General features: G+C 40.6%; 1 protein-coding gene and 1 long non-coding RNA gene across 7 annotated transcripts in view; one reads left to right on the top strand and one right to left on the bottom strand.

Moving 5' to 3' along the window:
* Positions 1–3,096: 3,096 nt before the first annotated feature.
* LOC110502900 lies at positions 3,097–8,185 on the bottom strand. Its single transcript, XR_005039226.1, has 4 exons — positions 8,056–8,185; positions 7,409–7,953; positions 3,277–3,374; positions 3,097–3,147 (listed from the first exon to the last, which is right to left on the bottom strand). It is a non-coding gene; the product is annotated as an uncharacterized LOC110502900 (long non-coding RNA).
* Positions 8,186–10,502: 2,317 nt separating this feature from the next.
* Positions 10,503–27,083, top strand: part of LOC110502898 (rho GTPase-activating protein 17) — a 52,261-nt gene continuing 35,680 nt past the window's right edge. For 3 of the 6 annotated variants that reach the window (XM_036960661.1, XM_036960662.1, XM_036960660.1), the window contains exon 1: positions 11,967–12,864. In XM_036960661.1, coding sequence (XP_036816556.1) covers positions 12,812–12,864 — 53 coding nt within the window. In that variant the 5' untranslated portion in view covers positions 11,967–12,811. Of the gene's footprint in view, positions 10,673–11,966; positions 12,865–27,083 lie in introns of those variants that run through there. The other 3 variants (XM_036960659.1, XM_036960658.1, XM_036960663.1) reach the window with 3 other exon arrangements.

The following is a 27,083-nucleotide window of genomic DNA, read 5'->3' on the forward strand; positions in this document are numbered from 1 at the left end:
ACAGGAACAATCACCCACGAAACACTCAAAGAATATGGCTGCCTAAATATGGTTCCCAATCAGAGACAACGATAAACACCTGCCTCTGATTGAGAACCACTCCAGACAGCCATAGACTATGTTAGAAACCCCTACTATAATACAAACCCAATACCTACCAAAACCCCAAGACAAAACACACCATATAATAAACCCATGTCACACCCTGGCCTGACCAAATTAATAAAGAAAACACAAAATACTAAGACCAGGGTGTGACAAGTGAAGACATCACAACTATGAAATAACACATGGAATCATGTAGAAACCAAAAAAGTGTTAAAGAAATCAAAATCTATTTTTACATAATTCAAAGTAGCCTTGATGACAGCTTTGCACTCTTGGCATTATCTCAATCAGCTTCATGAAGTCACCTGGAATTCTATTATCAGGTGTGCCTTGGTAAAAGTTAATTTGTGGAATTTCTTTCCTTCTTAATGAGTTTGAGCCAATCAGTTGTGACAAGGTAGGGGTGGTATACAGAAGATAGCCTTTTTTGGTAAAAGACCAAGTCCATATTATGGCAAGAACAGTTCAAATAAGCAAAATAATGCAAAGACTGTGCAAGTGGTGTGTATTTTTACTAGGCACTATAATTCAGTGTTAGCCCTACCATGTCTTCGGTGCTCTAGTGCTGCTATCTCTATCTCAGTGTACACAAGGTCATATTGGGTTAATGTTTCTCTGTAAAAACACAGGTCTGACCATCAGGACACAGTTCACAGAGGGCGACAGACGAAACTCAAACATTTCCTTTCTGTACCCTGTAACTATAATGTGTCATCCATGTGGAAATGACATGGGACTTTCATGGTATCAAATGTACTGTTTGTAGACCACATGATGGTGGTCAGGTTTTCATACACAAATATGAAACACCTTTATTCAACCACCATAGACCTGCATTGTCATTTCATTAGTACTGTGGTATCACTCGCAAGGACTTGAAATTGCTCTGCTGAGTGAAAATGCCCTGTTTATTTCTTTCAGACAAGAATCCTAGTTAAATGCAAATGTATCTATTGCTACTGTAAATCCAGCAATTGAATCAAACAGATCTGTTAAAGTGCATCCAAAGTATTAACTCCTAATTTCTATACATAAGAAAATATCTGTCTTGGCAATACATTTCTAAATAAACAAAATATTTCAGTTCACAACACAATGGCACATTGAATACTTGACAAATAAAAATAAATCTTCCTTTTACTTTTCGCTAAAAACCAGCAAACCTGCTTTATGTTGTCTGAATGAACATTAGAATCACAGTGCAGAGCAGACAGATGGATAAAATTAAATGAAGGCTAGGGCTTATGTCCTTAAGCTACCAGTGTCTTGTCATTCATACAGTGCATTCGGAAAGTATTCACACCCCTTGGACATTTTCCACATTTTGTTACATTACACCCTTATTCTAAAATCAAATAATCCCCCCCCCCCCCCCCCCCCCCATCAATCTACACACAATACCGCATAATGACAAAGCAAAAACAGTTTTTATTTGAAATATGCTAATTTATTCCCCCCCAAAAACTGAAATATCACATTTACATAAGTATCCAGACCATTTACTCAGTACTATGTTGAAGTACCTTTGGCAGCGATTACAGCCTTGAGTCTTCTTGGGTATGACGCTACACGCTTGGCACACCTGTATTTGGGGAGTTTCTCCCATTCTTCTCTGCAGATCCTCTCAAGCCCTGTTAGGTTAGGCACAGCTATTTTCAGGTCTCTCCAGAGATGTTCGATCGGGTTCAAGTCCGGGCCACTCAAGGATATTCAAAGACATGTCCCGAAGCCACTAGCGTGTTGTCTTGTTGGAAGATGAACCTCCGCCCCAGTCTGAGGTCTTGAGCAGGTTTTCATCAATGATCTCTCTGTACTTTGCTATGTTTATCTTTCCCTCGATCCTGACTAGTCTCCCAGTCCCTGCCGTTGAAAAACATCCCCACAGCATGATGCCGCTTCCACCATGCTTCACCATAGGGACGGTGCCCGGTTTCCTCCAGACGTGACGCTTGGCATTCTGGCCAGAGTTCAATCTTGGTTTCATCAGATGAGAGAATCTTGTTTCTCTTAGGTAACTTTTGACAAACTCCAAGAGGGCTGTCATGTGCTTCAGTCTGGCCACTCTACCATAAAGGCCTGATTGGTGGAGTGCTGCAGAGATGGATGTCCTTCTGGAAGGTTCTCCCATCTCCACAAATGAACTCTGGAGCTCTGTCAGTGACCATCATGTTCTTGGTCACCTCCCTAACCTTCTCTCCTGATTGCTCAGTTTGGCTCTAGGAAGAGTCTTGGTGGTTCCAAACTTACATTTAAGAATGACGGAGGTCACTGTTCTTGGGGACTTTCAATGCGGAATAATTTTTTGGGTACCCTTCCCCAGATCTGTGCCTCGACACAATCCTGTCTCAGAGTCCTACAGACAATTCCTTCGACCTCATGACTTGGTTTTTGCTCTGACATGCAGTGTCAACTGTGGGACCTTATATAGACAGGTGTGTGCCTTTCCAAATAATGTCCAATCAATTGAATATACCACAGGTGGACTCCCAAGTTGTAAAACATCTCAAGGATGATCAATGGGATGCACCTGAGCTCAATTTCAAGTCCATAACGAAGGGTCTGAATACTTATGTCAATAAGGTATTTCTGTTTTTTATACATTTGAAAACATTTCTAAAAACATGTTTTTGCTTTGTCATTATGGGGTATTGTGCGTAGATTGATAAGGAAAAAAAAATATGTAATCAATTTTAGAATAAGGCTGTAACATAACAAAATGTGGAAAATGTCAAGGGGTCTGAATACTTTCCGAATGCACTGTATCACACTTCCAGCGGAAACATCCCTTCTCTTCACAAAAGCATGTTGGGAGACAGTGGTTGCTCTTATGGGATGCAACGGAAACACATTCAGTAAAATTCTGTTGATGCCATGCATTTCCCACAGAGCAGACAGACAGACACCGAGCAGACAAGACTTGAGTCTGATGTGAAGGTGTTGATGGGTTTTTTCTCTCCTCTCTTGATAGTGTTGGTCATGGCACAGAGAAAGAGGCTTAAGACAAGACAGTCCAGGTTCAGAAAGCAACTTGTGAGACTCCTGGAACAAGCAGACAATAGTGTCATTGGTCACCTTGTCATGAACAGCGATAGAAATAAAACAATGTTCTGTATCCAAATGTACAGACTTACAAATAATGTGTATGTGACTAATCTAACCCATAAGTACCTGCTTGAACTTGTCCTTGGTGGCCCAGCAGATACTGAGTGTTGGAGGAGCTGCTGCAGAAGTTCCTTTTCATCCAGAAACTCCAGATGCTCTATTCTCTATAAACAAAGGTGGAGAAACTTATTAGAGCTAAACAACGTGAAAACAGAGGAATAACATGAGATGTACCATTTGCCTACTGTATGTAACAGACTTTGTTTTATCTTGCCACGTCATCCTGAGGTATAACACTGTACACAGTCATCAAATCCAGAGCATCTATTCTCCCAGCCCGTCTTTAGGAAGTGCACTTTCTACTAATGCAAACATGTTCCACTTCAGGGAATGTCTTGCACAAAATCAACACTTGGGATTTGTCGTTTAATTGTCAATGAAAATGTTTTCACATTATTTAGCTTGAAAAGCTGGTGAATGGCAGGTTCAATGGCTGCTTCCTGGGCTTAAAGGAGAGTCGCCATATCAACGTCTCCGGTAAGGCCCAGATTCTGGTTCAGTGTTTGGGGTGACATTTGATCAAGTTCCAATATTTAATATTTCTAAGCAAAGGATCATAATGAGTGAAAAACTAGAGAGGCAGGTAGCCTAGTGGTTAAGAGCATTGGGCCAGTAAACGAAAGGTCGCTGGTTCGAATTGCTGAGCCGACTAGGTGAAAAATCTGTTGATGTGCCCTTGAACAAGGCACTTAACCCTAAAGTTGTTCTGGATAAGAACATCTGATAAATGACTACAATGTAAACTTTCTAAAGCAAGCAAACCTCTTGACTAAGTGACTTCATAAGTCTTCGGCCCTGGAACGTGGTTTGGTTTCAGACTGTGAGAAATCAGGAGACTGACGCAGCTGTTGTAAACACAGATTTGGGATCTCCTAATCACAACAGTGTTCCTCTAGACAGGCCTTGAAGGCACCCACTCAGCACGTATAGAGAGCATTTGCGTCACAATGTGTACCTTATCTAACCATGCCCCATTATCAGCGCTTCCTTTATATTTATCTGTAACGTCCCTTCAGATCTATCAAAAAGGTGTTTTGATGTGTTGTTGTAAGGTTGTTGTATAATTGCTAGAGGGTTGAGGGTACTGTACTTGGGATGACTGACATCCAATGACTGACATTCATTTTCATCTTAATTTCGTCAGAATCTCTGACATAATACCACATCCATAGAGCCTTCGGCACAAGTGGAGGCCATTTCAGAAGACACTTGAATCCAGAGAACTCATTCTAACATAGTCGAGGCTTGGGTGGTGGACCAGACCTCACAGGAAGCCGTGAATATATGCACTTAAACAGTATGAATACAATTCTTGTAAACGGAACAGGGCTTTCCAAGTCTCATAGGCTGAGATCAAAGGAGATGGGGTTCTTTGACACATAGATGAAAAACAATGGAAAATCAAAGAGCACCCAAGTACAGTTGAAGTTGGAAGTTTACATACACTTAGGTTGGAGCAATTAAAACTTGTTTTTCAACCACTCCACAAAATTCTTGTTAACAAACTATAGTTTTGGCAAGTCGGTTAGGACATCTACTTTGCGCATGACACAAGTAATTTTTCCAACAATTGTTTACAGACATATTTCACATATAATTCACTGTATCACAATTCCAGTGTGTCAGAAGTTTACATACACTAAGTTGACTGTGCCTTTAAACAGCTTGGAAGATTCCAGAAAATGTCATGGCTTTAGAAAATTCTGATAGGCTAATTGAATAATTTGAGTCAATTGGAAGTGTACCTGTGGATGTATTTCAAGGCCTACCTTCAAACTCAATGCCTCTTTGCTTGACATCATGGGAAAATCTAAATAAAGACCTCAGAAAAAGAATGGTCGACTTCCACAAGTCTGGTTCATCCTTGGGAGCAATTTCCAAACGCCTGAAGGTACCACGCTCATCTGTACAAACAATAGTACGCAAGTATAAACACCATGGGACCACGCAGCCGTCATACCACTCAGGAAGGAGGCGCGTTCTGTCTCCTAGAGATAAACGCACTTTGGTGCGAATAGTGCAAAACAATCCCAGAACAACAGCAAAGGACCTTGTGAAGATGCTGGAGTAAACGGGTACAAAAGTATCTATATCAACAGTAAAACGAGTCCTATATCGACATAACCTGAAAGGCAGCTCAGCAAGGAAGAAGCCACTGCTCCAAAACCGCCATAAAAAAGCCAGACTACGGCTTGCAACTGCACATGGGGACTTTTTGGAGAAATGTCCTCCAGTCTGATGAAACAAAAATAGAACTGTTTGGCCATAATGATCCTTGTTACGTTTGGAGGAAAAAGGGGTAGGCTTGCAAGCCAAAGACCAACATCCCAACCGTGAAGCACGGGGGTGGCAGCATCATGTTGTGGGGGTGCTTTGCTGCAGGAAGGACTGGTGCACTTCACAAAACAGATGACATCATGAAGGAAGAAAATTATGTGGATATATTGAAGCAACATCTCAAGACATCAGTTAAAGCCTGGTCACAAATGGGCCTTCCAAATGGACAATGACACCATGCATACTTCCACAGTTGTGGCAAAATGGCTTAAGGACAACAAAGTCAAGGTATTGGAGTGGCCATCACAAAGCCCTGACCTCAATCCAATAGAACATTTGTGGGCAGAACTTAAAAAGTGTGCGTGAGCAAAGAGGCCTACAAACCTGACTCAGTTACACCAGCTCTGTCAGGATGAATGGGCCAAAATTCACCCAACTTATTGTGGGAAGCTTGTGGAGGGCTACCCAAAATGTTTGACCCAAGTTAAACAATTTAAAAGGCAATGCTACCAAATACCAATTGAGTGTATGTAAACTTCTGACCCACTGGGAATGTACTGAATGAAATAAAAGCTGAAATAAATAATTATCTACTATTATTCTGACATTTCACATTCTTAACATAAAGTGGTGATCCTAACTGACCTAAAACAGGGAATTTTTACTTTAATTAAATGTCAGGAATTGTGAAAAACTGAGTTTAATGACCTAAGGCTCGTATTTCTGTGTTATTATGTTATAATTAAGTCTATAATTTGATATTTGATAGAGCAGTCTGACTGAGCGGTGGTAGGCAGCAGCAGGCTCGTAAGCATTCATTCAAACAGGACTTTTGTGCATTTGCCAGCAGCTCTTCGGTGTGCTTCAAGCATTGAGCCGTCTATGACTTCAAGCCTATCAACTCCCAAGATTAGGCTGGTGTAACTGATATGAAATGGCTAGCTAGTAGCGTTTCAATCGGTGACGTCACTCGCTCTGAGACCTTGAAGTAGTTGTTCCCCTTGCTGTGCAAGGGCCGTGGCTTTTATGGAGCGATGGGTAACGATGCTTCGAGGGTGGCTGTTGTCGATGTGTCCCTGGTTCGAGCCTAGGTAGGGGCGAGGAGAGGGACGGAAGCTTACAATGGCAATACTATAGTGCCTATAAGAACATCCAATAGTCAAAGGTGTATGAAATTCAAATAGTATAGAGATATATTGCAATAATAACTACAACCTGAAACTTCTTACATGGAAATATTGAAGACTCATGTTAAAAGGAACCACCAGTTTTCATATGTTCTCATGTTCTGAGCAAGGAACTTAAATGTTAGCTTTCTTACATGCCACATATTGCACTTTAACTTTTTTTCCTAACACTTTTGTTTTTGCATTATTTAAAACAAATTGAACATGTTCCATTATTTATTTGAGGCTAAATTGTTTTTATTTATGTATTATATTAAGTTAAAATAAAAAAAAGTGTTCATTCGGTATTGTTGTAATTGTCATTACAATTAAATAAATTGGCCGATTAATCGGTATCGTCTTTTTTTTTGGTTCTCCAATAATCGGTATCGACATTGAAAAATCATAATCGGTCGACCTCTACTTCTGACTGAACTGTATATGATTGTGGTGATCAGGAACTGACTGCGGAACACTCAGCCTTGTTGGCCAAGACCATAAATACGAGTTAGGTACAGTGAAAGAACACTACCAGCCCAAAACATCAATCCCATACCAAACATATTGTATTGTATTGCTACAGTACAACTGCTGATCCACTGATACAGCCGTATACTGCTACTTCAATTGGCTAGACTCTTGCAAAGCTGTCCAACAAAATATTAAAACATATTCAATATGTTATTTTCACTGACTCTGGGTTGAGGTGGAACTTCTTTAGTTTGTCATCTAGGCCTGGGATGTCCCTCTGGTCAGCACCGATGATCCAGTGCCCGTCTGAGTCTAGGCTGTGGCCATATGAAACACAGACAATACAAATGAAGACTAAGTTAAAATCAAATGTCACCATAAGAGACAATCCCATTCAGTTATCCTGTTGATTTGTATCAGACAATGTCTTTAACATCATTACTTAGTAATAATGAATCTGTGGAATAGGTCTCAATGAGAGGTTTTGACAGCAGTGGTTTTGTCCTGAAGTGGTGCACAACATTATAACTACACATTAAGGTGTGTTTCTTATTAAGAGATGATCTCGCTACAAGTTTAGCTGGACAGGCTCTGCCTCCCTCTACGGGTCAATTTCTGACATTACTGAGACCACAATTATGTCAAAACAAATAAAACTGTGATCTATATGAAGTTTTCTAAAGAGGGAAAAATAAAACGGCTTATTTTTTGTTGTGTATTTTCCTGCCAGCCATCATCGGAAAGTCGACTTGGTTTCGAGGTGTTCATCCTAAAAACACAAACAAATGACAATGAAAGTACAAACCAAGGACAAGCATGGATTGTACTGTAAAATAAATGCATTTGTTTAATGGGATTATTAGACCAGTACCTTTAACCTCCAGAAAGTGGTGTCCAGCCCTGCCCCCAGGTTCACTATCTGACAGTTACACACCGTCTTCCTGAGGAAGGCATCCAGGTGGTTCATTCCCCGCAAACAGGCATAGTAACCATAGTAACCTAACAGAAGACAACAGAGATTTAGTAACATAGTATGAAGCAGACCTTCTTCAAGCTAGTTTAAAAAAAAAAAATTACAAATGTGTTTTTGGTTCTGACCGATTTTTACATGGACTTGCCTCAGTTGATTTCTGGAGCCCTTCGTTCTCCTACTGGCCTCACAAAATACTGGACATAGGGGTCTGTCCAGTAGCCTTTACTGGTTGCATATCTGAAAATCAAACAAATGGTAAGTATAACATGCCCAAATGCAGTATAAAAAATAATATGCTCCCATTTATGACGGGATAAGAGAAAAGTAATATTGAATGATTAAATATGGGCGTGTCATTTACTGTGTACAATCTGAATAAATACTAAAGGCAGGCTGGTTGCTTCTCCCGAGGGAGGCAATTGACTTGTTGCATTCGCATACAATGTTGCAATTCGGATCACCTAGCTAAGCAGCAGCTTGTACATTTGAAAAACAACTTCTGCAACACCACATGCATCAGTTGTTCCAATGTGGCTTTGCAGCCGAGCAAAAATCTTTACAGGGCAGGTGGTCAAACTCAAGTAGATGGACGAGGTTGATATAATTAGCAACAGTTAAATAATGTACTGTCTGTCACAATTTATGCAAGAAATTCTGAGCTAAGCTGAAGTAGCCTGTTTTCAACTTCCGGCACCTACAGTATATTGACCCATAATTTAACGCTCAATTCATTTTCCTACGTTTTCATTGGCCTAGTCTCTATCCGCCACAACCAATACACGAAATGCATTAGAACGATATTAGATATGTATTTTACGTCTGCTACGTTAGGTTACATCTCAACAGATCTGGGATTGTTACAATGTGTAATATTAGAGACGTATCAAATGTACTTGGGATTGTTATAATGTATTGTAATGACCTGGCTAGCTCATAAAGGAACAATTGTCCAGACATAAAATTTAGTTTACGAATTTACGGTTTATTAACCAAATTCTACACAGGCTACAGTTTGGCCGTAGCCCACGCCAAATAAATTAAAGATACCCTATAAAACAACCGTGACCTTCTCTTGCGAAGACCAGACGTAAGAGAGAGAACAATGGCTAAACATGGTCTTAACATGCTCCATCCCCCTGCCAAGCCCCCACGCCACTCCACCAACCACAAGGATGCCCGGCTTCAGAACATTCCAGGCATTCTCATGATTGGCAGATAGCAGGTTGATTGGCATGTCCGACCCCGCGAACACTGGGTGCTGGTAGGTACAACACAACCAACTAATAGCATAACACATAACACACAGCTGTCTGTGCGGGTCGCTACACTATCAAGCATATTCTATGTCCAGCGGCGACCCGTCATTCATTTATTTTTAGGCTTGTATGTTTTGCATGTTATTTTGGTATATCACTTATCACATATTATTTTGGCATGTCACATCAGTTTTCAATTTTTTTTAAAAAAATAAATAAATATCATTAAGTTAATAAAGCCGCATGCAAACATGGTCTCTTTTTTGTTTTCTTGAGTAAGGGAGCTCCAAAATGCAGGTGTTTCAGCCTAGAACAGTGCTTTCTGTGGTATAGTTTGGGCAAGCCAGCAGAAAATACGGAGCTTTGCGCAATGATTGGCTCAGTGTTCTGTCACTCATAAGGACACTACGTCACTGCCAAAGGGTAGAGCTCGAAAAAAATTCAAGCTCCTTGAGTGCTGCCATAGAGTTACATTAGACGTGCCCATCCAAGTATGCTCAAGGTCATTGGCTCTAGATAAAATTACATCAAATCACGTTATATCTACAGTAGCTTTGATTGGAATGATAATATCAACATCATACTTTCAAAATCTTAGCTAGCAGTCATCATCATGAATGAAGTTGACAATCTACTGGAAAATCCTTTTTAATCCTTGTCATATGAAGAGAAATAACGAAGAGAAATTATAGATGAAACGTATCTCATGCGTTGGATGCTCATTGGACCTAAATATTACACAACAAGTTTGAAATCGTAAATTCAACAATGAGTGGTTTGGAAGGAATCAGTGGCTAACGGCAAGCATTGCAAATCAATCATTAGTCTGCTATTCAGTGGAGTGGCTGTGAGGTCCCAAGTCTAAGATTAAGGTTATATTTTCCTAGTTTCAAGTTATAAACATTTAACATTGGCCATGCTGTCAATGAAGCATGATTTGTGCCGCGCTCATAACAACTGTTAACTCAGAACTGCAAAGTGAGTTCAAGACAACTGGAAAAACGAGCTACGACTGGGAAAATACGTTTTGAACTTTCATCCAACTCGGAATTGTAAATCGAGAACTCTGGCCTCTTTCTAGAGCTACGAACTGAAGATCACTGACGTCATCATGATTTGATCTTTTTTTCCCCAGTTCCCGGTTGTCTTGAAAGCACAATAAGTCTAGAGAATGCCAAACTTTGATGACAAAGTTTGATGATTTTTGCCCACTAAGGTCCACCGCGCCACCTTCCTGTTCAACTGAGCACAGCACAACGGTGAGCCCAAACATGTCTTGAATGCTGCTGCATAAATTATGTAATATGCCAGGAAGATATGTATACTGTAGCTAAGAAAGTAATACTAAGTGCAGTAGTGTAAAGTACTTATGTAAAAATACTTTAAAGTACTACTTAAGTAGTTTTTTAGGGTATCTGTACTTTACTATTTATATTTTTGACAACTTTTACTTTTACTTCACTACATTCCTAAAGAAAAATGTACTTTTTACTCCACACATTTTCCCTGACACCCAAAAGTACTCGTTTCATTTTGAATGATTAGCAGGACAGGAAAATTGTCTAATTCACGCGCTTATCTAGAGAACATCCCTGGTCATCCCTACTGCCTCTGATCTGGTGGACTCACTAAACACATGCTTTGTCTGTAAATTATGTCTGAGTGTTGAATTGTGCCTCTGGCTATCCGTAAATAAAAAAACCAAGAAAATGATGCCGTCTGGTTTGCGTAAGACATTTTAAATGATTTATACTTTACATTTTTATACTTAAGTATATTTTAGCGATTACATTTACTTTTGATACTTAAGTATATTTTAAACCAAACACATTTAAACTTTTTACTCAAGTAGTATTTTACTGGGTGACTTTTAGTAGAGTCATTTTCTATTAAGGTATCTTTACTTTTACTCAAGTATGGCAATTGGGTACTTTTTCTGCCACTAACTAAGTGTATGTGGTGTAGCAAGCTGTTAGTAGCCCATGTGCCTCACCCTAATAATTTGGTCTATTTTCATCTCTTAATTTCACCTACTGTTCTGATTTGGTGGTGCACATGTAGCCTATAACCTGTTTTTGAGAAATGTAATCATTGAATATTGTAAGAGTTTTCATTGTCTGCTTATATGCTCCCTTTATTTATCCATTATTTATGGTGTCCTTTATTTTTGGTTCTTTATGTATGGTTTATATGCCCCCTTTATTTATATTGTAACAACCCTGGGTTTATAAGCGCGGAAATCGACTTTGCCGCATGCTTTTGCGGCACAGTCGATAGCGCGCCGGACCTCGGGCTAGAAGGTCGAGGGCACGTGACCTGCTCCCTGCTTGTTTCATTACATTGGTGTCAGAAGTGATCGGACCTTGCATCCACGACAGTGCGTGTGCAACTTTATCAGTAAAACCTTATTCTATTTTTCTTATCTTATTTGATCTACTTTAAGATTATTTAAATTAATTAAATTGTTTTACATGAATCGTGAGGAATCAGATGACATCACATGTCCATCTATCTGCAAAACAGTCCATTATAAGGTTCAACGTAAATAGACGTGTATTGAGACGTCACTGGTAGGCACGCGTGCCGCTATGAGCTCCATAGGCGATTAGGGAGTGAAAGTTGATGATAAATTGTTGTTGATGAAGACGAGGCCTGATGTCAACAACTGATTATGTATGTCATTGAACAACAGTTTGATATTTCAACTAAACTGATTGTTTTAATAGCTATGTGTACATTTTGCTGCGTAATGTTGGCATATTCAACATCTTCATGATAAAAAAAACTAATCCAGAGGTCAGTGCAAATTATGCAGTACTGAATTGTGTCACTGGAGCGAGCAAGATGACTTTCGTAAACTATCCCAAGCTCCACAGTCAGCAGCACATTTAACAGTGCTGGGGATGGCGGTAGATGGATGCTTTTGCAACGTATTCTTCCTGCCACCCATTCAACGCCATCATCAGCTTGTGCTGGTAAAGAGAGAGGTGTGCTGCTAGCTAGCTGGTTGGGAAAAGCGTTCGACTTTGGTTAGTCAGATAGATATTCAGCATAAAGGCTGCAAGCAGTCAGCGGAACTCTGGATGGTTTTCTAGCTTTTTGATAAAATACATGGCTTTGATGATGTCGTCAGCACGCGACGGAATAACTTTTTTCTGAAACAACCACTTGAAGACTAACCTAAACTAGCTAGCTAAAAAGTGACTAGCTATTTTAATTGGTTCATAGCTTTAGCTAGCTGCAAGCTAATCTTCGACACAAAGCTACTGACTGTTAGTTGGCTATATTGTGAACTTCATGGCCAACAAAAGGACTCTTGTCTGATGAAGCACATCACAGGCAGGATTTACTTTTCCAGCTCTAAAAAGTAGCACGACTCCACTGGAGAAGGACGCAAAATGAAGAAACAGTTCAATCGGATGAAACAACTCGCCAACCAAACAGTTGGCAGGCAAGTAACATTAGCTGTTGCTAAATTGTTAACAAGCTAGCAATTTGTTAGCTAGCAAGTTCTGTCTTTTGATTTTATATATCGTTATAATGAATAAAAAAATGTTTTGTACCAACAGCTGGTAACGTCAAGGCTTTAATCCTAGATCTAATGTTATTGTCCCATTTTTTATCTGGAGTATTATTCATCAAGGAAAGAGTGCTGAGGTTTCCTAAACTGTTCACACGTTTCTGTATAACGGTTTGTTACATGACTGTAAGTCTAAACGTTTCCAGTTAGTTTCATGGTGAATTTAGCATCACATCTAATCTCCAGGATGCATTCCGCACATTTTACATCGGTAACAGGCAGATTTGCACCTCCTACTGCTGAGCAAGCTGAAGATATTTGACAGCTCTTATCCAAGCACTGTGGCGATGCACTACTTCACATGACCTAGCAACAAATGGCAGCTGCTGGAGCTACATGGTATAGGAAAGTGCATGCCTTGCAACAGCTGTTATTCAACTTATTGTCCCCAATCTAACTGACATTAAAGTAGAGATTCAGGCTATTTTTCCTGGTGTTTGTGTGTGTGTGCACAGATTCCAGTAGATCAGGGAGTCACCAGTCCTCCAACTCTGTTGCCAGGCCATGTCACTTCAATGCCATGTCAGCCTAATCTGCTGAGGCAGCCAGGACAATCAAGTTTGATCAACTGATGCTGACGACCAAGAGCTAACATCCTTATTTACATTTGTGTGGCTCAAGACAGCACAGGTGTGTTATTAAAGCCCCCCAGAACAGTTCCACCTCTAGTATTTATGTAGGGGATACTTCACATGATCAAATAATGGAGTCATGCCATGCTCTTCCATTCCACTTTCACTCAGGCTAAACACAAAACTGCGGATTCAAACCCTCTGGAGTTGCATTTGGCACACAAAATGACAGTCCGCAAGATTTAACGCATTAAACAAGCTACATAATGCTTGAGATGGGGCGGCAGGGTAGCCTAGTGGTTAGAGCATCGGACTGGTTGCAAGTTCAAATCCCCGAGCTGACAAGGTCCATCTGTCGTTCTGCCCCTGAACAGGCAGTTCCTAGGCCGTCATTGAAAATAAGAATTTGTTCTTAACTGACTTGCCTAGTTAAATAAAGGTAAGTATGGCACAATATAGTCTGATTAATCAGTCTGTAATACACAATTAATTGGTATATACCATCTGCAATTAATGCCTGTAAATTGTGTAAATGTATTGTACAACCCAGAATGTTGAAGGCCTACTCTACCGGTTGTCTGTGTGGTTTGTCCTTCAGCTGCTCAATTTGAGGCAACATGTCCACAGGAAAGTATTGTTTACCTGACTTAGAGAGCCGGTAGAGCGTTTGGTTTGTCACGAGGATATAAAGTTTGTTTTCCGTTTTCTCTCGTAAATAGCTATTGAACCATGACAATAAAACATTTCTATTCTCAATCAGGGGAGGAAACCTTTTGTTGTTTTGAATTGTAGATATGAATTTTTAAGAAAAAGAAAAAAAATAAGAACAATATTTTCTCATTTTGAGCAGCTGAAGGACAGACAACTGGTAGAGTAAGTTTTTTTTTCTTTTTTTTTTCTACATTCTGGCTTGTAAGGAACAATTACAAAATTTAGCAGGCAGTAGTTGCAGGTTGTATATACCAATTAATTGTGTATTAGAGCCTGATTAATCAGACCAGGCACCATTGCCTCACTCAACCATAGCCTAGGCACCCTGGCCTAATTGCCAATAGTGGAACCACCCTTGAGAGAACAGCCCTTTAAAGAAGTGCTATCTTTGGGAATATCTTGGCATCGGATCTCTAATTCCATAGTTTTTTTTCCATGGCGAGAGATATAGAACCTCAATGTAACAGTACCCTTGAAAAGGAGAGGCCTGCCCTGCGTTGCCCCGCCTGGGTGATGGAGGAGAAAAAAAAGTAACCTAGAAATCATCTGTGGGAATGCCACAAATATGTGGATTGTGGAATGGAACATAGATTTGAATCTGAATGTCCATTCTACAATTTATAATTCTACGGGGAGAAACAATGTTCAAAGGATCTAGCTCTAATTCTATAAAAGATCTGCAAGGCTAAGCTACTCTGTACTTTTTGTCCCACTGGCATCATTTGATTGGCAATTTAGCACTGAGAAACATCCAAGTTGCCATCCCCAATTAGGACTAATCCTGGCATGTTGTTTTGTGTAACCGTATCCTGAGAGTGCTCACAGAGTCTCCCATTAATGTTCCTTCAGCGCTGTGCTGCTGGCTCAGGGTCCACAGACAGGACCGCTGGAATACTCAACATTTCTTCACTGTATTTGACTAACAGTAAATCAGGAGTGTGTGTGTGTGATGCGGAAAGCAGACGTGTGTGTGTGGATCTGTTTGTGTGCAAGCTACAAGCGTGCATGTGAATGTGTGTGATAGACGAGGGCCCTTAGCCTGTTCCTGTGATTGTGCCGGAGCAGAACACTGTGTTCAGCAGTCAGCCACTCTGAGGAAATCTCTCATTCTTCAACAAACAGGAAATGGCCCCCAGAGAAGTGCTATTTCTAAGAAGAGTGAATGGGTGAAAAAATACTGGCGTGACCAACGCAAGGGAAGTAACTGTGTCAAAGACGATGTGAATCCTTACCTGCTCTCGTTTCTTGATTTGAGCTCCCAAGTTCTTGAACGCCTCAGACAGATAGAAGCTGGTGAGGTGCCTCTGTGGTGATAGTGGGATTAGATCTGTACATTAGTGATGATAAGATGGGGCCTTTTCAAGCAGAGTGGTGAGATGATTGAGTAAGGAGTCTAGCCACAGCTTGTCACAGACAGGTTGCACATCTCAGCAGAGTTGTTTAAAACCACAAGACATTCTTCAGTTCCTTAGTTTCCCAAAGGGTTGGGTGTCAGTGAAGTATGCGTTTGTCTGTTCTTGTAATAATTTGCTTTGTTGAACTCTGTGGTAGATCCATTTGACACTGAAATTGACAGATCAGAAGTGGGCTCAGCTCATCTTTGCACAACATCACCAGACAGCAACAGTAGGCTACTTCACACCAATAGGCATTATAGCTATTCAGTTGTGCACAAGTCCTATCCTTTCATCTCTATTCGATATCCATTATCTTGTGAGCCCTGAGCGGCCAACTGTTGCTAACATTAACAAACTCAACCTCCTCTCCATGCTCTCCAAGTATTAATTTACCCTCTCGATAGCACGTTGCCATGGGGACCATTCTTTGGCTGGTGGCAGGGTGTAGCCTAACTTATGTTGTTCAGTGATCCAAGTAACCCTGTTCTGTTGTAGCCAGCTAGCTAGGTCACAAAGCTACCTCGTGGTTAGTCAGTGACACAGTTCTACAGAGCCTAGTGTTGTCAGTCAGCTCCATTCACTCTGCTAGCCCAGGTCAGCTGACAGAGGCTAAACAATTGTTGTTTTGTTGCTCCTGGGCTGGGACATCATAGTAGGTCTAATTTTAGTGATGCAGTTTAGTTTGAGTATGGTTGAGCGAGTGAATGTGGCATTTGTTATTGAAAATGGGCAACTCATCTTTGTTTATACACCAAATAACTGTCCTGTGGTTTAGTAATATGTTTTAAAGTGTGTTTCTCTCTGTAGTCCTATAGATGTGGTGAGTAATGTCTCATATGTCCCCCCAGGCCCTGGCTGCCTGCTGCCGCTGGAACCATGTCTGTTCCAAATGGCACCCTACTCCCTTTATAGTGCACTACTTTTGCTATTTGGAACACAGGCCATGTCTTCTGGTTTCGGGAGGTTGAATGTCCATGTGGCCTCACCAGGCAGCTAGGCTTCAGGCTCCAGAAAACGTCTCTTGACTCTAATACCCCCTGGATTTGGTTTTGGGGCCTGGCTTGCAGCCTCTCTCGCGCGCTCTCTCTCTCTCTCTCTCTGCCTCCTTATCTGTCTCTTGCTCTGCCTCCCTCTCTATCTAATACAATTTAAAGGGTTGTTATTGGCATGGGTAAACATATGTTTACTCTGCCAAAGCAAGTGAAATAAACAAAATTGAGAAAAACATTAACATTACATTTTCAAAAGGATACAAATATTTCAAATGTTATTATCCTCAATTTACAGTGTTTTTAACAATGTGCAAATAGTTGTAGTATGAATAGTAGGGGAAGATAAGGAAACATAAATATTGGTGGTATTTACAATGTTTGTGCTCCACTGGTTGCTCTGTTCATGGCAACGGGTCACAAATCTTGCTTTTGTGCACATTGTGGTATTTCGCCTAACAGTTTATCAATGTTTGATTTGTTTTCATATTCTTTGGGTCTGTGTGACCTGTGTGAAAAATGTCTCTAATATGGTCATACCTTTGGCTGGAGGTAAGGAAGGGCAGCTCAGTTTCCACCTCATTTTGTGGGCAGTGGGCACAGTCTTCTCTCGAGAGCCAGGTCTGCCTATGGCGGCCTCTCTTAAAAGCAAGGCTATGCTCACTCGGTCTGTACACAGTCAAGGGTTTTCTTCATTTTGGGTCAAATGGTGGTCATAGTGGTCAGTTATTCTGCTACTGTGTATTCTCTGTTTAGGGCCAAATAACATTTTAGTTTGCTCTGTTTTTTTTTTTTTTTAGTTGATTATTTCCAGTGTCAAATAGTTGTTTGTTTGATTCTAATTGTGTTGCTGCCAGGGGCTTGGTGGAGTGTGTGTGTGTGTGTGTGTGTGTGAACAGAGCCCCAGAACCAGCTGGTGAGGGGACTCTTCTCTAGGTAGTGTTGTCATGATATCAGTATCACGATACTAGGAAATAAGGAAGCAAAGGAAACTAAATATGAAGCAACTCAATGTCTTGAGGAAAACAGTCCTTATGATGATTAACAGCCTTGTGTTTTCACCCAGGCGTACATTTCTTTGTTGCACACTATTTTACCAAAGTAGGTTTTAAAGGACCATAGAGTTTAGTCTGCTTCGTGTTTTTTTTCCAAGGGAAAAGCTGGTGTCGTAGTATCGCGATACTGGTATCATGACAACACTATCTCTAGGTTTATCTATTTGTAGGTGAGGGATTTTATGGTGGAATGTGTGAGTATCACTGCCTTTTAGGTGGTTGTAGAATATAACAGCTTTTTTTCTGGGTTTTGATAATTAGCAGGTATTTCCTAATTTTGCTCTGCATGCATTGTTTAGGATTTTGCATTGTACCTGAAGGATATTTTTGAAGGATATTTGAAGGATATTTTTCTCAATCGGGTGTTTGTCCCATTTTGTGAATTCTTGGTTGTTGAGTGAACCCCAGACCTCACAACCATGGAGAGCAATGGGTTCTATTTAACCAATAAGGCCCAAGAGTGTGTGGTATATGGCCAATATACCATAGCTAAGTGCTATTAAGCACGACACAATGCAGAGTGCCTGGATACAGCCATATACCACTGACCCCTGCTATTATAAACGGGTCACAAATGTAATTGGAGCAGTAAAAATAAATGTTTTGTCATACTCATGGTAGACTGTGTTATTTGCCACAGCTGGAGTTTGCCAAAAGGCACCTGAAGAGACTATGAGAAACCAAGATTGAACTCTTTGGCCTGAATGCCAAGCCTCACATCTGGAGGAAACCTGGCACCATCCCTACAGTGAAGCATAGTAGTGGCAGCATCATGCTGTGGGGATGTTTTATCAGCGGCAGTGACTGGGAGACAAGACGGGATCGAAGGAAAGATGAACAGAGCAAAGTGCAGAGATCCTTGCTGACAACCTCCTCCAGAGTGTTCAGGACCTCAGACTGGGGTGAAGGTTCACCTTCCAACAGGACAACAACCGTAAGCATACAGCCAAGACAACGCAGGAGTGGCTTTAGAACAAGTCTCTGAATGTCCTTGAGTGGCCCAGGCGGAGCCTGGACTTGAACCCGATCTAACATCTCTGGAAAGACCTGAAAATAGCTGTGCAGCAACGCTCCCCATCCAACCTGACAGAACTTGAGAGGATTTGCGGAGATGAATGGGAGAAACTCCCCAAATACAGGTGTGCTAAGCTTGTAGCGTAATGCCCAAGAAGACTCGAGGCTGTAATCGCTGCCGAAGGTGCTTCAGCAAAGTACTGAGTAAATGGTCTGAATAGTTATGTAAATGTAATATTTCAGTTTTTGATTTTGTATAAATTAGCAAACATTGCTAAAAATCTGTTTTTGCTTTGTCATTATGGGGTATTGTGTGTAGATTGAGGAGGGGGGGGGATATTAAATACATTTTAGAATAAGGCTGTAACGTAACAAAATGTGGAAAAAAATCAAGGGTTCTGAATACTTTCCGAAGGCACTGTATAGCATTTCTTAATAGCATGCAGTTCGTTCGGCTTCGATACCTCATGGTTGAGTATTGCTCCGTTACTATAGTGCACAGAGCCCTGTTTTTGAAAGAGAATAGGGACTTTGCTGAGTTTAAGGCTCTAGTTACTGACTGCAGTTTAACATCTGACTTGAGAACAGTTCTCTGTACATCAGCCCTAACCTAAGCAGGATGATCTTAACAGTAAAACTGTACCAGGACCAGTTGGCAAGGGCAAAAGTTACAAGCTAGGTTACGTTACTTGTAGTAGGAATAGGAAAGGTCACAATTCTGTTTGTACACTTGTTTACATGGATATGCGTCTCAATAAAAATCCATTTGAAACAAGCCATTACACTTTATTATTATCATGGCCTGTCTTTATTATTATTATTATTATTATTATTCATTCTATTACTTATGAATCAACAAATTACGAAATTCCAGGTTTGAGAGGATCTGTTGCGTTTTTGTATTAACACAACATTATTAACGGAGACAAAATGGTAGGCCGTCATTGTAAATAAGAATTTGTTCTTAACTGACTTGCTTGGCTAAATAAAGGTTAAATAAAATACAAATTCAAAATGGAGTCAACATCAAGATATGCCTACCTTGTGCTTGTCTGTTGGCTTTTCTGCATATCATTTTTTTTAATACACATCCTATTTTGATGTACAAAACCCATCGGTCTCCGTTTGAATGGTTTTCTCCCACTTTTCTCGAAATATTTGCATAATATCACACACCCTGCTGCTGCGATCATTCGATGTCATTGGCAAATGTTCTTCGAGAGAACGCCGAAATGAGAGAAAGAATGTAGCGTAAGCTACTGACAATAGGCATTTTACAAGATTACATTATGACAGGAGCGTTTGATTCTTATTAAAGAGATGGAGTCCAGACAGGCTACTTTAGGAAACTTTCTGAATGGACATACAGGCCTATAGAGAGAATCAGCTAACTCACATGCACACCGCTGTAAAGCCGCCAGCGTATGTCAGACGCGAGCAAATATTTCTCCCTTAAAACGTATTTACAAACCTAGGCCTACGTTAGGCTTTCCGAAAGATAATGATTTGACAAAGTATGAAGGGACTCCTATTCTATAGTATGAAGTAGTCATGCACCATGACATTTTGCACATATGACATTTTTGGCCGATACCAATATCTAATATTTTCCTTAGGGGAAAAAACGATACCGATTTTATAATAAAAAATAAAAAAAATGGTGGCCTTTTTAAACATTCAAGTACAGCTAAATAATTAACCACTGTGTCCGTCTGTGTGTTAAGGCACTGCATCTCAGTGCAAGAGGCGTCACTACAGTCCCTGGTTCGAATCCAGGCTGTATCACATCCGACCGTGATTGGGAGTCCCATAGGGTGTCCGGGTTTGGGCGGGCTAGGCCGTCATTTGTAAATAAGAATTAGTTTTTAACTGACTTGCCTAGTTAAATAAAGGTTACACACACACACTGACCAGAAAGTGTGTTCATGTTCTCAAATGCCATTGAAATGGCAGCAGTGGTATGACAACCAGCACATTCCTGAGCATGCAATATGACTTTCCTCAGTACGAAATCCTCGACGACCCACGTGTGCTGTCAGACTCAGGATGCTCATGGGGCTGATATAGCTGGTCCAAATGTCAGTCGTGATGCTAATAGCAGCGACGCTATTTAAAAATAAAAACAAATTGTTAAACGTTTTTTTAGCGGTGACTCTATTACTGTGTAACTCCGGTAGGGCAACATCTGGAAAATAGTGCACTTGGTAGTGTGTACCGGTGCTCGACCAGTCGGCAAAAGCCAACATCACCCACGACAGTGTGTCCCAGGATAAATGCACCACTTCCCCATTCATTGAGACTCCATGCAGACACACTGATAGATTTTGATTGGGGCATTTTTGTGGCTGTTTTGTTTGCGTTTGCACCTTTCAACACCCCTCATTATCACATTAATGCACACAACCACTCACTTACACTACTGATTACTGACTACACACACCATTGTTAATTGTATTTAGTTTACTTTAGTTAATAAATATATTTAGTTATTCCTTATCTCCACGTTGTGTCCCTTTTTGTTGCGGGCTTTGAGCCGGTTTGTGACATTGCTCACATGGAGCGCGTAAATGATGGTATGAAATAAACCAAAACTTGTTTCTCACAAGTGTAACAGGTTGTGAACTCTGCAAACAAGGGTTCCACTCCGTGAATGAGAATGGTAAATTGCTGTAATGAATACATGCGTTAATAGAAATGAATGTAACCAAATGACAGGGATGTACGGTAAATTGGCTGTTTTAGAAACGGTAGGTTACAATATGGGCATTCATAAAAGTGCATTGCAGGCTGACACTGTATAGCCTATGCTAGTATTTTAGTTTTCCGGGATATGAGGTCGGTACTTTTTTTGTCTCGCCTAGGGCGTCATATTGGCCAGGACCGGGCCTGATCAGCGTTTGTTAGTCTAGAAATTAAGAAAATATTCTGTATCAAATTAAACCATGCCAGTTTGGAGAGGATTTGCGCATTGTCTATTTGACAATAGCGCATTATAGGCCTCAGAGCCAGAACAACCTTGTTGACTGCTGTTCAATGATTAATGAATAGTCGGACACAACCAACATTTTTCTAAAGAAGATTGGTTAATTTTAAGTAATGAAGTCAATTTTAAGTAATGAAAATGTGCATTGTATAAAAGAATGTCCACCCATGGCCTGTAACACTACACTCAGGCCCATCTAGAAGATCAGCTGCTCCAGCATCAAAGGACAGTTGGAAAGAGGAGATGTACATAGACTGTTAGCTAAATCTACTTGGGGGATAAAAGTAGTAGTAATATTAATAAATATATATATATATATATCATTTAAACAGTTTTGATGGTTCATTTATTTTCATTATGGTCTTCATCCATAACAGTCAATTCAACTACCGTCACAGCCCTAATGGCTCCCTGGTACGTACTACACACAAATGCATAATTATGAATGTCATTCTCCTGATGTTTCACAAGTTTGGACATCATAGTGCTGCATAGTAGAGTTCAGTGCTTTACAATACAGTAGAGTTAAGTAGAGTACAGTACAATATACTCTACTTTTCTTTACTGTACACTACTGGGCCATACTCACTGTGCTATCCAAACTTGGTCCACTCCGGTCCATCTAGTAGATACCATAGACTTCCAGTCATTGTGCTAATGCAGGTGACCCAACTGTGGGTTTGTGACTACTATAAATTCCCATTGTAGCCAATTCAGTTGCAATAATTCCTTTTTACAGATATTTTTTGGTAATTCCGTTACCAATTTGGTAACAGTATTGAGTTTTAATCACTTAATTTAAAGAAATGATATCAGTAAAAGCACTAACTAATTTGTTGGTCTACCATTACTTGTTACTTTTGAACTTTTATTCTCCCTCATTAGGGGAGAGAAATGAGAAAATATCTTTAAACATGTTTTTGGTAACTGAATTACAAGGCAATATTTCTTAAACTTAAGTTAAACCTTTTCCCCAACAAAATGTGTTGATATTAGTTGACAGAGGTCTTTAATTCAACATTGTGTTTTGTTATATTTCTGACTGGTAGTTGTTTTCTAAGAACGCTTTTCCATCTGTTTATCCAGAAATTAAAGCCTTTAGTCATGCCTAATTTTTAAGATGGACAATGGTTGAAAAATGTATCTTTGCCTTAATTTCCCAATTTGACACCCAATTTGATATGCTGGTGCTCATGGGTCCTTTTTGATGGAAATGCCCAATGGTAACAAAGGATGTGGATTTAAAAAATAATAATCTTAAAGTATTCCCTACTCTAGGTGTTCCACGGTCAATGTTATGTATCATAATGCTATTTGGAGTTGACAACTTGGCACAAACACACATCTAAAAAATGTATCATAGTTGATCTACTGTAAGTATCCCACACACTCTTAACACAATGCTATTTTGAGTTTTCTGGGAGGTGAATGTAAATTGACAGTTGAACATTTTCAACTAGGCCTAACTCCACACAGTAGGCTGTGTCAGGCTGTCAGTGACTGATCCTACAGTAGTATCAGGGTCCCCCATGGCAACAGTAATTATCAGCTCCTCTCCTGTGTACTGTGCTCCATGCTGAGGGTATTGATAAACTATTTAAGCTGAGCCAGGATTTTCTCCTCTCCCTTTAAGTGAATCTAATCTCTCTGACCCTCAGAGCCACACTATTAGTCAACTATTAATAGCCCTGGGCCCATAAGTAAAGACACGCTAAGGCTATCCAAGATGGCATAGCAGTCAGGCGTCTTTTAGTCTTGTCGTGTCCCGTGTATATATATTTTTTTTTTACTTCGCATATTTAAAAAAATATATATGTATCAACTTCAACATACTATCCTGCAACCCGCCTCACCCCATGTGGTATGGATCTGCTATTTTCTTTACTTTAGAACCGGAACCCCCAACAGAAGCTAGCCAGCAAAGTAGCTAGTAGTCAGCTAGCCACTGTTAGAGGTCATCAGCTAACCTTTAGCCCGGACAACTCCTGCCAGTCTGCCCAACGCAATTCAACCCAGAGCATATCAGACTTATTTTTCTTTGTATCCCCGGATTCCTACCGCAAGCTCTGAACCTCTTCACCTGGATCATCGCATGTAGCTTATCTCAGTTCACTGGTCACCATAGCAGCACCCACCCGTAGCACGCTCTCCAGCAGGTATATTTCACTGGTCACCCCCAAAGCCAATTCCTCCTTTGGCTGCCTTTCCTTCCAGTTCTCTGCTGCCAATGACTGGAACTAATTGCAAAAATCACTGAAGCTGGAGACTCATATCTCCCTCACTAACTTTAAGCACCAGCTGTCAGAGCAGCTCACAGATCAATGCACCTGTACATAGCTCATCTGTAAATTTCCCATCCAACTACCTCATCCCCATTTTGTGATTTATTTATTTTTGATCCTTTGCACCCCAGTATCTCTACTTGCACATTCATCTTCTGCACATCTGTCACTCCAGTGTTTAATTGCTACATTTGAATTATTTCGCCACTATGGCCTATTTATTGCCTTATTAACTCCCTTATCTTACCTCATTTGCACACAATGTATATAGACTTTTTTTTACTACTGTATTATTGACTGTATGTTTGTTTATTCCATGTGTAATTCTGTGTTGTTTGTGTCGCACTGTTTTGCTTTATCTTGGCCAGGTCGCAGTTGTAAATGAGAACTTGTTCTCAACTTGCCTACCTGGTGGAGAAAAAAAAATAATTTTATATATATATATATATATACAAACAAACAAACAAACAAACAAACAATAAGGCCTGGTGGTGGTATGTAGGACTGGTCTGACCTTGAAAAAGTGGACCTGAAGACACTTACCCCTGTCTGTCTTAACCACCTGCTACTGAAGGCTAGACTCAGACAAGACTGGGGTGGGTCAGCTGTTGGTCTCTGTGTGACTGATAAATGTTTGGTATGTTCTAGTGTTTGGGTTAGGCTAGCATACTAGCCGGCCTCTGCCCAGTACCCTGCCCTGAACGTTAGTCACTAGCCGGCTACCACCTGGTTACTCTACCATGCACCTTAGAGGCTGCTGCCCTATGTATACTGAACAGAAACATGCAACAATTTGTATGATTTTACTGAGTTACAGTTCATGTCATAAATTCATGAATTCATTGGGCCCTAACCTATGGATTTCACATGAAAGGATAGGGGCGCATCCATGGCTGGACCTGGGAGGCCATAGGCCCACACACTGGGGAGCCATGCCCAGCTAGTCAGAACAAGTTTTTCCCCACAAAAGGGCTTTATTACAGATGGAAATACTCCCCAATTTCATCAGCTGTCCGGGTGCCTGGTCTCAGACGATCTCGCAGGTGAAGAAGCCGGATGTACAGGTCCTGGGCGGGTGTGGTAACACGTGGTCTGCTGTTGTGACGCCGGTTGGACGTACTGCCATATTCTCTTAAACCACGTTGTATGTGGGGTAAAGGTCGACCGATTAATCGGCATGGCCGATTTCAAGTTTTATTCTCTGGCAACAGCTCTGGTGGATATTCCTGCAGGCAGCATTTCAGTTTTAAGGTCCCTTAACTTGAGACATTTTGGTGTTGTGACAAAACGGCACATTTTAGAGTCCACAACATAAGGTGCACCTGTGTAATGATCTTGTTTAATCAGCTTCTTGATATGCCACACCTGTCAGGTGGATGGATTATCTTGTAAAAGGAGAAATGCTCACTAGCAGGCATGTCAACAAATGTGTGCACAGAATGTGAGAGAATAAGCTTTTTGTGCGTATGGAACATTTCTGGGATCTTTTATTTTAGCTCATGAAACATGGGACCAACACTTTACATGTTGGGTTTATATTTTTGTTCAGTGTGTGTATATGTAATCATGGAACACTTTGATAATGTTTACATACGGTTTTACCCACTTCATATGTACAGTGCATTCGGGAAGTATTCAAACCCCTTGACTTTTTCCACATTTTGTTACATTACAGCATTATTTGAAAATGGATTGAATTGTTTTTTTCCCCTCATCAATCTACACACAATGCCCCATAATGACAAAGCGACAGGTTTTTAGAAATTTTTGCAAATGTATAAAATAAAAATACTTAAATCATTTACATAAGTACTCAGACTCTTTACTCAGTACTTTGTTGAAGCACCTTTGGCAGCGATTACAACCTCGAGTCAAGTCCGGGCTCTGGCTGGGCCACTCAAGGACATTCCGAGACTTGTTTTCTGAAGCCACTCCTGCGTAGGGTCGTTGTCCTGTTGGAAGATGAACCTTCGCCCCAGTCTGAGGTCCTGAGCGCTCTGGAGCAGGTTTTCATCATGAATCTTTCTGTGCTTTGCTATGTTTATCTGTCCCTCAATCCTGACTAGTCTCCTAGAACCTCCCGCTGAAAAACATCCCCACAGCATGATTCTGCCACCACCATGCTTCACTGTAGGGATTAGAGGTCGACCGATTAATTGGAATGGCCGATTTAATTAGGGCTGATTTCAAGTTTTCATAACAATCGGAAATCGGTAAAAAAATATATATATATATATTTTTTTATACCATTTATTTAACTAGGCAAGTCAGTTAAGAACACATTCTTATTTTCAATGACAGCCTAGGAACTGTGGGTTAACTCCCTTGTTCAGGGGCAGAACGACAGATTTTCACCTTGTCAGCTCAGGGGTTCCAATCTTGCAACCGCACAGTTAACTAGTCCAAAGCTCTAACCATTGCACTCCACGAGTAGCCTGCCTGTTACGCGAATGCAGTAGAAGCCAAGGTAAATTGCTAGCTAGCATTAAACTTATCTTATAAAAAACATTCAATCAATCATAATCACTAGTTATAACTACTAATCCAGTTTAGCAGGCAATATTAACCAGGTGAAATTGTCCCTTCTCTTGCGTTCATTGCACGCAGAGTCAAGAGTATATGCAACAGTTTGGGCTGCCTGGCTCATCGCGAACTAATTTGCCAGAATTCTACGTAATTATGACATACATTGAAGGTTGTGCAATGTAACAAGAATATTTAGACTTCGGGATGCCACCCGATAGATAAAATACCGAACGGTTCCGTATTTCACTGAAATAATATATGTTTTGTTTTCGAAATGATAGTTTCCGGGTTCGATCATATTAATGACCTAAGGCTCGTATTTCTGTGTGTTATTATGTTTGCTGAGGAGTGGCTTCTGTCTGGCCACTCTACCATAAAGGCCTGATTATTGGAGTGCTGCATAGATGGTTGTCCTTCTGGAAGGTTCTCCATCTCCACAGAGGAACTCTAGAGCTCTGTCAGTGACTATCGGGGTCTTGGTGACCTCCCTGACCAAGGCCCTTCTCCCTCAATTGCTCAGTTTGGCCGGGTGGCCAGCTCTAGGAAGAGTCTTTGTGGTTC

Source organism: Oncorhynchus mykiss, chromosome 23, assembly GCF_013265735.2.
Source record: "Oncorhynchus mykiss isolate Arlee chromosome 23, USDA_OmykA_1.1, whole genome shotgun sequence".
Lineage (NCBI taxonomy): Eukaryota > Metazoa > Chordata > Actinopteri > Salmoniformes > Salmonidae > Oncorhynchus > Oncorhynchus mykiss.